Source organism: Miscanthus floridulus, chromosome 12 (assembly GCF_019320115.1).
Source record: "Miscanthus floridulus cultivar M001 chromosome 12, ASM1932011v1, whole genome shotgun sequence".
Classification (NCBI taxonomy): Eukaryota; Viridiplantae; Streptophyta; class Magnoliopsida; order Poales; family Poaceae; genus Miscanthus; species Miscanthus floridulus.
This window is the reverse complement of record NC_089591.1, coordinates 23847103-23856183: the sequence shown is the minus strand read 5'-3', so window position 1 is coordinate 23856183 and position 9081 is coordinate 23847103. Positions and strand designations below refer to the sequence as shown.

The window sequence follows — 9081 nt, the reverse complement described above, 5'->3', positions numbered from 1 at the left end:
AAAATTAATAAAAAAACCAAACCCTAGATCTAGATCTACATGCACATGAAACTTCATAAAACTAACTAATTGTTCACTAAAATCAAGAAACATAGACCAAATAAGGATATGATCTTGTTCCTCTACCTAATTTACCCTAGTACATTCAAAACTTGGGTTTAATTTGCTTCATAAGTAGCTCAAGCACCATAGAAGAGAAAGAAAAGTAAAACTATAATTACTCATTAACCAACCTTTAAAACTTTAAAAAAAGTGTGGAATAATATTTTCTTACCTTCTACAACCTCTCCACCAAAGGATTTGAGATCAAAACCTTCCACCCTTAGTAGAGCGATTTTTGGGAGGTGTCCAAGGCCTCCCTGCCTTTTTTCACGGGTTAGAGTGAGTGACTCGAGAAGGAATAATGGGGCTGCAACCATTTATACAACGGATATTTGTAGGGGCGACTGGTGATTGAGCCGTCCCTACAAATCTAACAGTAGGGGTGGCTGGTGAATGAGCCGCCCCTACAAATATACCCATTTATAGGGGCGGCTCGTATCACCAGCCACCCCTACTGTTAGATTTGTAGGAATGACTGAAATCATGGGATCCGAGCTCACCCACTGTAGGGGCAGTTGGTAGTGGAGCCGCTCCTAAAAAAACTCCGTTGCTAAAAATCATTTTTGTAGTAGTGGTGGTGCGGCGGGCCGCTAGGGCGCGCCGGCCGTGGGGCGGAGCAGGGTGGCACGGTGATGGAGTAGGGCCGCCGGGCCACGCTGTACGTCACAACGGTAGGTGGAAGGAGACGTATCGCTGACTGTGACGGGTTTTACAGTACCATCCATCCCAACCCATTTAATCCCTTGTACTAAACAAAAAAAAACTAGAAGGGCTCCAACCATCAAACTAAACATGAAATGGGTTCAACAAAGGCAGAGAGGGAGAAGAAGGCGGATGATCGCTGTAGCCGCTGCCGTTCACCGGTCGACGGACGCTAGTGCAGACGCAAAACTCGACGACTTGCCACTGCCGCTAGCGTCTCGCCCTTGTTGCGCGCGCGCGCGGCTCCTCACCATCGGACCTCACGTCCTCACCCCAGCAGATGCTGACATGGACTAGCGCAGCACTCGAGGATTTCAATGGACGAGAGTAGCAGCTTTACGTGATTTTGGATCGAGCTGGCTTCAAAAAAGAAAAAAAAAACAGCAGACTCGGCTCGTCGGCGCGGAACGAAGAACAACGCCCCGGCTCAACTCACGCTGACGACGGGCCGTCTCGCCTGGTGGTCCAGCGGGACACGCGTGGCCCTTCTTCGCGGTGTAGCAGCGGGAGCGGCGTGCGACGCCGTCGCATACAATTTTCTTCCCAGATCGACGAGGACAACATAGCACGGCGCGGGACATATGCAGCCGGCGAAAGCGGCACGCACAGAGGTATTAGTATTAGGGTGGTCGCAGTTTTCCGGGACGTGCATCCGTCCGTCCGTCCGGTCCAGCCTCGTGAGCACACATCCACATCGCATCTGCTGCGCCAGCTGCAGCTCCACTACCACACACCCGGCGCTTTATTTCTTTGCATCTACAGCAGACAGGACACACGGTCTCATCCACATATTATTCCACTCCATGCTTAGCCACAAGCCCACAGGTGGCAGCCTCAGTTTAGTGACCCACTCAAGTGCAAGTGCGAGTAAGCTGTGCTCAAGAGGAAACAGCAAGCAAAGTGATAGGCCAAAGCTTCCCCACTTGGTACATCGCAAACAAATACAAACACCAACAGGCTGTAAGAGGACGGAGAGTGGTGTCCTGCTTCTTAAGCCGTGCTAATGGAGGCAGACTTGATGAGCCTCGGCTTTGACTTCTACTTGCAGCCACCGCCTTGCTTCTTCGACGACGAGCCCCAGGACCTAGGCGTCGTCGACAGGTACGTATATGTAGATGACCCACCTCTCTGTTCGTTCGTGTTCTTGAGGGCAGCCGGGCCAGGGAGAGAACAGTAGTGACCTGACTGCATGGCCTCTTGGCTAGCTGCTCCAGCATCATGTACGTGCCGAACGAGGCTGAGTCAATTACCACCGGCCAGTACCTCTCCTGCGGTGAGGACTCGAGCTCGCCTGACGGCGCCAACTCCTGCTCAACGCAGCAGCCGGTGGCGTCATCACCGTCGTCGCCGCCACCGCCACGGGAAGCGGCGACGACCAAAAACGTAGTCTGGGAGAGGAACCGCCGCAGGAAGCTCAACGCGAAGCTCTACGCGCTCCGCAGCGTCGTCCCAAACATCACCAAGGTGGGTGAGTAGGTATATACGTATTATTTTTAGTCCACACTCCACAGCCATGATACATGGACGGGGAGATGAGCACCTGCAGTGCCTTTTAAGTTTTAATTTGTTGCGTACGTGACGTTGCTGCAGATGGACAAGTCGACCATCATCAGGGACGCCATCGCCTATATCGAGCAGCTGCAGGAGCAGGAGCGCCGGATGCTCGCCGAGATATCCGCTCTCCGCTCCTCTGACGACACCACCGCTGGTGCCGCCGTCGAGACGGAGGATGCCGCGACCGGCCAGGCAACGAACGACTGTGGCGACGACAGCAACCCGTGGAGGAAAAGGATGAGAATGGCGGCGTCCGACGATGGCCTTCCCCTTTCCATCGACACCTCACCGCCACTCCAGATCCTCGAGGTAATTAAATAAACTGAGATCGACCAAGACAACCGAAACTTGCCGACACTTAGCAGCAAGGTACTGAGCTGTCTGCCGCCACATCACGATTGAATACGCATTTGCAGGTGCAGGTGTCGGAGGCGGCAGGGGAGAAGGTGGCGGTGGTGAGCCTCCGGTGCAGCAGAGCAAGGGACGCCGTCGGCAAGATTTGCCGGGCGCTGGAGCCGCTGCGCCTCGGGGTCGTCACAGCCAGCATCGCGGCCGCCGGCGACACCATCGTCCACACCATGTTCGTCGAGGTAAACGTACGTACGCGCAGTCTAGTGTTCTTTGGCCTGTTCGCTGGTTGGTTTCTAGACTGATTTAGAGTGGCTGGTGCTGGTTTATTGTGAGAGAAAAACACTGTTGGCTGGCTGGTTTAGGCACCAACAAGCGAACAGGCTTATGCCATGCCACACGTCCGCACTCAGATCGGTCACATGCATCGCTTTCCCTTCTCTGTATGCCATGTCCTCGGCGGATGACGTCAGCCGGTGTGACGTCAACGTTCCGGCCTACCGGGGGTTTCTCTTTCTCTATCAAGAGCGTGCTTAATTTCTCTATTGTCGTTGTCATTAGCATTATTCGGGGGATGGGGCAGGCAGACCTACCCTTGAGACTTGAGTTGATCACTTTTTTTTTCTGGGGAACTAGTGTTTTACTGCCATTTTTACTTTACCAAGCCAGTTGAACTGCTTCTCGTCTTTGTCTACATTTTTTTTCTCTGTTCCGTTGGCGGCCGCTTTTGTTGGACGGCTCGTCCAGTCACGGTGTGAATCCGAATGTTTGTTTCAAAAGTTCGTTGCATCTTGTCCATAGAAAAAATCAATCCTATTTTTGTCCCATGTATAAAAATATCTTGCGTTTTACCAAACTTATAGAACATAATTTCAACATTTTGACTCCAAATACAGATATTAAAGAAAATGTATTCTATATTGAAGCTAATAATAGTTATTTGGTATCATATAAATATTTATATTGTTTTTTGTATATTTTGGTTCAATTTGAGATAGTTTAGCTTAAAACAATCATATGTGTCAACAAACGTTGGGCGATCTACTGTATCTCTTATAAAGATAAACCCCACTAGCAATTTATCTTGACATACAAAGTGTCCACATCAGCATCCACTAACACATCCAACTAACACATGCCATTATGTCTTCATTCAAGCTATTTACATTAGCAAACCCCATCATTTACTAACATATATTTAGTTGTCTACATCAGAATACTAAAAATCATCCACTAGCATGTATTATGATATTTATTCAATCATATTAGTAAATATAACTAGTATAATTGCACCAGCGATTCCCGCAGCAACGCGCGGGACATTCTTTTAGTTATTGATAATTTTTATAGAAATTCTCTAGATTTAGCCAAAAACGTGTGACCGCCACGTGTCAATATTGTATTCATTTGTCATGGTAGGACTATAAATTAAACTCTGACTCACAACCACATTCACACACGATATATTTCCATATAAATTCGTGGTCTCTTTAATAGTACTACCTTCAATTAAATCTTCACTTCTGGGATGACCGATGGGTCGTGAGACGTGACTTGCAAGAACAAAAGATATGAAGTGCGAGATAGGGGAATTACCACTTTTGTAAGTTACTCTTTGGAGTTCCACACTGTCCGTTCCAAAATTAAGGTGTCCTTTGTTTCAAATCAAACCTTTTTAACTTTGCCTATTTATTGTGTATAGTTAAAACTATTTAATTAACAAAAAAGGAGATATTTAGCTGTTATTTGAGAATTTAGTTGAATTTAATAAGATGCCTTGATCACATTTGCTGCACATCAGGTTTGTGAAACTACTATCATTTCGAGTCACATAGATTCAGCTCACACTGTCAAGGAGACGAGAAATGGGTGGATAAAGTTGTTTGCTACAACAGATTGAAGGGGAGGGCGGAAGTGGATCTAGTCACGGATGCAAGATGATTCACGAACTCGTAAATAGTTTAATTTTTTACAAGTTATGCAGATAACTTGTAAAATTAAATCTTGCACCTCTAGGTCCAATAGCAAGGAGTTGCTATAGACATAGGAAGGCGAGATAGGGTACCATGTACATCAACCTTAGTTTTGACTATATTTGAAGCATAGGGAGGACAAAGGACCGTTTGGCAGTGTTCTAGATTCTCTTAGAAACGCTTCAGATTCAGTTTTTCATTGGAAACATTTCTCCTAGAATCAAAATCACTTTGTGAACTGTTTGGTTTGTACGTTGGATTCTAATTCTCAAAAAACATGACAGTAATTAAAATGACAAATATAGCTGCCTATGTTAAATTGAACATTTTTCTCCAGTTCCTGTCTGTCGCAAAATTTAGTGGATGTGCTCATATATGTTTTGGTTTTTTTAAATACATAACTTTTATTAGGTATGTAAACATATCGTTTATTTAGGTGCATAGTAAAAGTTATGTACTTAGAAAAGCCAAAACGACCCATAATTTGGGAAAGAAGGTGTTACTTCACGTTTCTTCTCCTCTGGCGTGCACATGGCACTTCACTTTTCTTCTCCTTCGGCGTGCACATGGTCATAAGTGGAATGTCTGCCATTGTTGCTATTTCTCTGTCCCTTGAACTTCTCTATGGCCAAGCCCGTGTGGGAATGGAGACGTACAAGGACCATTCTATCTGAGAGGAGTGGGATCCGAAGGGGGCGGAGCTGGAGGTGGAAACCGATGGTCTGCCTCCAAGGCTACAGACGGGAGCTCGTAGAAGGCCGCCACCGCTAGGTCATGGGTGTGCCTCCATGGCCACGGACTAGAGCTTAGAAAAGGCCGCCACCGCTGGACTGTGAGAAGCAGAGGGTGGTCACAGGGTAGAGCGGGCTAATAAGGAAGCATTGATACGTTTCTAGTGCGATACCAAGTTTGAGTCAATTCATCCATGTAGTGTCAAAAGCAGAATCGTTCCTTCCTGTTTCTAGAACGAAACACTATACTTTTTTTTTTGTTTGACAGCGATTCTTATGTTTCAAGGCAAAATTGGAACTGCTCTAGCATACCAAACGAGCCCTAAGTGAACCACAACGGATTTCCGTACACCAGTTGGGTCTTTCAAGACAGGCTCTGGCTAGCTGGAGATTATGTTTAGACATAATATTATGGCGGTAATCTTCTAGTGGGAAACAAAGACGATTGCAATTATCAATTTCAACGGAGATAAAAAAACCACAGCACATCTATGCTGAATCTATACTGATGCCAATATTAGTTGTCGTGCAAGCTGTTTTTTCTGAAACATAGAAGTGTTTTTTGGAAGGCTAACATAGAAGTGTTTTTGATATGCAGATTGAAGAAATGGATGGTGCTCAATTAAAAGCGACAATAGAGGCTGCTCTTGTACAGCTCGATGTGCCCAGATGTCCACTCAAGACCACGAGTAATTGGGAGGATTGATTGATGCCATGGAAGCCTGACTTCTAAATAACCGGCGTGTATCCATTTTTGTTGTTTTTTCGCAATGAGCTAAGTAGTATTGCATCTGTTCCAAAATGATCTATTTTTTTCCAAAACGAAAATGATTGTGATTCCATGCTCCTTCCATCTACAATATTTGTCCATATCACACTATGATCACATACTGAGGAAAATACTACTTTTCTTAAAAAAAAGTCAAACGATAACCCAGACCTTTACTTTAATAAGAGGTTTAGATTTGAGAAGTGGTTACAAATAGTCTTTTGGGAAAGTAGTGGAGAAAGCTTGGGAAACTCCTTGCTATGCTAAGAAGAGTATGGATATTTGGCAATTTAGAGTTAGAACTTTCAGAAGGTTAGTTAGAGGCTGGGTTCTAACCAGATTGCTAAAATGAATAAGTAGAAGGTTCAGTTGTAAGAGAGTATGGTAGGTTTGAAGAGTTGGCTGAATTGAGAAGTCTGATTGATTCAGAACCAGAGAGGATGGGGGTTTTAGAATCAGAGTTGGCTAAGTTTTGGAGAATGCAAGAAATTAAAATTAGGCCGAGGTATAGAGATAGAGATATTCTGGAAGGACATTGGAATACAGCATATTCCCATGTTGTAGCAAATAAAAGAAGTAAAAAGAAAACAATAGATCACTTAGAAGGCCCTAGTGGACATGTTCATGACCAAAGGTTTTTATAAGTCCCTTTTTGCAAAGGGACCTAGTGTAGTGTCTTTGGGGTGTAGTTTTTTTGGAAGAGTCTGATAAGGTCAACATAGAAGAGAATAGAGATGAAAATGGACGGAAACCCCCTCAACTGTTTTCTACTTCTACATTTAAATAGGAAAACGAAAGTGAAAGCGATAAAGCCAGACACGAAAACAAATACAAACTTACGGAATATCAAGAATTTCGAAAACGAACTCATTCAAGCAGAATTATGTCGAACACGATCGGTACACGAAAGATCAATATGAAAGACCGACCTGTAGGACCAATGGCATAACAATTAACAAGTGCATAACAATTAACATGTGCTACAACTTTCATATAAAAAGTATCTCCATTTGACACTGTATAAGAAAGATATGATTTTTCTATGGCGACAAACGCTTGTATGCGATAAATATATACACTGCTGAAACTTTGTTTAACTTTTTTATCATCTTAAGCGACCTCAAATTAAAAAAACTCAAAACTACAAAGTTGTAGATCTCGTCGAGAGCTATAATTTCCATCTAAAAATCATATTCATCCTAGATCGTATGAAAAAATACAATTTTTCTAAGATTCCGACTTGCCGTAGTTGAGTTGGACTTAGTGGGCCAAAATCGGTATATACTGTATTTAAAAAACAGGATATCCCGAATAAAAAATGAAAAAGTAGAAAATGGTCAGGATAACATCTAAATCGTTTTGGACCCGTTTTTGAATTTGGCATACTATATCTCATACCTGTTGTTCTCAGCCTAAGCCTTCGAACACCAGGTGATTACTAAGCTAGCGAGAACCCGCGAAGGGAGTGTAGCGAAGATGTGACGAAAAGGGAATGGCGAAGTGAGTCTACGGACAATTGGTTTCATTACTCATCCTCCTTTAACAGCGACCTCTGAGGGTCATATTTATACATGCCCGTAGGCTTTACACAAGGCCAGACTGCTCTCACAACTGCTCTAGATTCGGAGCATATCCCAACAGATTCAGGGCAATTCAGACCAGCGGTCACCACCGCCCCTGGTCGTTACCATCCTTGGTTAACGCCTGGTTGCCCGTGACACCAGGAGGGGACAACCTAGGTCGAGCTGCCTTCAGCCTCCGCGGACTGCGCTTTCGGTCCTCAACCGGCCTCCCTCATTTTCCAGTGGCGGAACTACGGGGGTGGCAACCAGGGGTCGGCCCCCCTGCTCATTGTCGGTGGCCCAGCCCAGCATAGAAGAGAAGGGGTCACGGATCGTATCATGGAAGGGAAACGTCTTTAGACTCCCACGCATCGGGCCACAGCGCATCTGTGACTTTACGGGCGGCTTCTCCGGTTCTCCACGCGGAGGATGGTGCTGACGAGTGGACGAGACGACGGTCGAGGGCTCGAGGCGTAGCGCCGTCCCGTCAGGCCGTCACTGTGTCGTGGCTCGCTTAGTCGGTGCGGAACTGCCGAACTTGGCTGGTAGCTGTAATGCCGTAGGACTATCAACAACAGGAGCAGCCGAGCAGGAGCAAGTCTCCAGGTGCAAACGATTCCTATTTTTTTGAATCGCTAATTTGCTATGATAATCATGGAAATTTTTTAATTCGGTTTGTATGCTAATTCAAGTAGGAACTAATGGTTCCTAAATTTGTCTGCCCCCGCTTTATGATTTAGCTGGTTCTGCCACTGCTCACTTCGCCCCTTCTTTTGACTCGGGCGCGCTTGCCTCCTTTCACCGCTCCATCTGCTACCGCGATGAAACTTGGATACCACCTGCAGATGATATACACTCATGGAAGAATGGCGAAATGGATGTCACTGGTGCTGCATCGATAATTCTGTGCTTGCGGAATAATCCATTTGAGTAAGAAATATAAAACTTAATATCTGATTATCGGTCCCTAAGTTTTTTTTGGCTTAGGATCGACACGCTTGTGTATAATACTGACACCATGAACACCACCTCTTCCTTAAGAGTTCTTATTTCCCACATTTCGGACGCCCTAATGGATGAAACAGAGGAAACAAGCTAAGCTACATGGATCAAACAGGCATGAGAAAGATAAGAGGGAGAGAGCAGGCTCTGCTGTTGGGTGGCATTGTGGTTTGTCCGGTGGAAAAAAAAGGTATGTTTTATCTTTGTGGTATGACTTTCCTCCTTGAACTGTAAAACTAGATATCATACCCACGAACTCTCAAAACTTTTCGAACTATCAGCTTGCGTGGTATCAAGTAGTTTTGAAGGGAAATTTGTCTTTTTTAATAAGCGATAGT

General features: G+C 45.2%; 1 protein-coding gene and 1 long non-coding RNA gene across 4 annotated transcripts; both read left to right on the top strand.

Annotated features, from left to right (window-relative positions):
* Nucleotides 1-1574: 1574 nt before the first annotated feature.
* Nucleotides 1575-6256, top strand: LOC136497482 (transcription factor BHLH6-like). 3 transcript variants are annotated; one of them, XM_066493299.1, is made up of 5 exons: nt 1575-1905; nt 2010-2268; nt 2395-2667; nt 2775-2954; nt 6009-6256. In XM_066493299.1, the coding sequence occupies exons 1-5, from the start codon at nt 1808-1810 to the stop codon at nt 6114-6116; spliced, it is 918 nt and encodes a 305-aa protein (XP_066349396.1). In that variant the 5' UTR covers nt 1575-1807; the 3' UTR covers nt 6117-6256. The 3 variants fall into 3 exon arrangements, with proteins under 3 accessions (XP_066349396.1, XP_066349398.1, XP_066349397.1); XM_066493301.1 differs by having other exon boundaries at nt 1577-1905; nt 2019-2268; XM_066493300.1 differs by having other exon boundaries at nt 1579-1905; nt 2775-2948.
* On the top strand, nt 2963-5003 carry LOC136497483 (uncharacterized). The gene is made up of 2 exons (XR_010769336.1): nt 2963-4309; nt 4508-5003. It is a non-coding gene; the product is annotated as an uncharacterized lncRNA (long non-coding RNA).
* Nucleotides 6257-9081: the final 2825 nt, after the last annotated feature.

Bases quoted from the DNA above. Each gene is read 5' to 3' on its own strand.
- LOC136497482 (XM_066493299.1), top strand. From the start codon at position 1,808: ATGGAGGCAGACTTGATGAGCCTCGGCTTTGACTTCTACTTGCAGCCA. The intron at 1,906-2,009 runs GTACGTATATGT...CCTCTTGGCTAG, and splicing joins GACCTAGGCGTCGTCGACAG to CTGCTCCAGCATCATGTACG. The intron at 2,668-2,774 runs GTAATTAAATAA...ACGCATTTGCAG, and splicing joins CGCCACTCCAGATCCTCGAG to GTGCAGGTGTCGGAGGCGGC.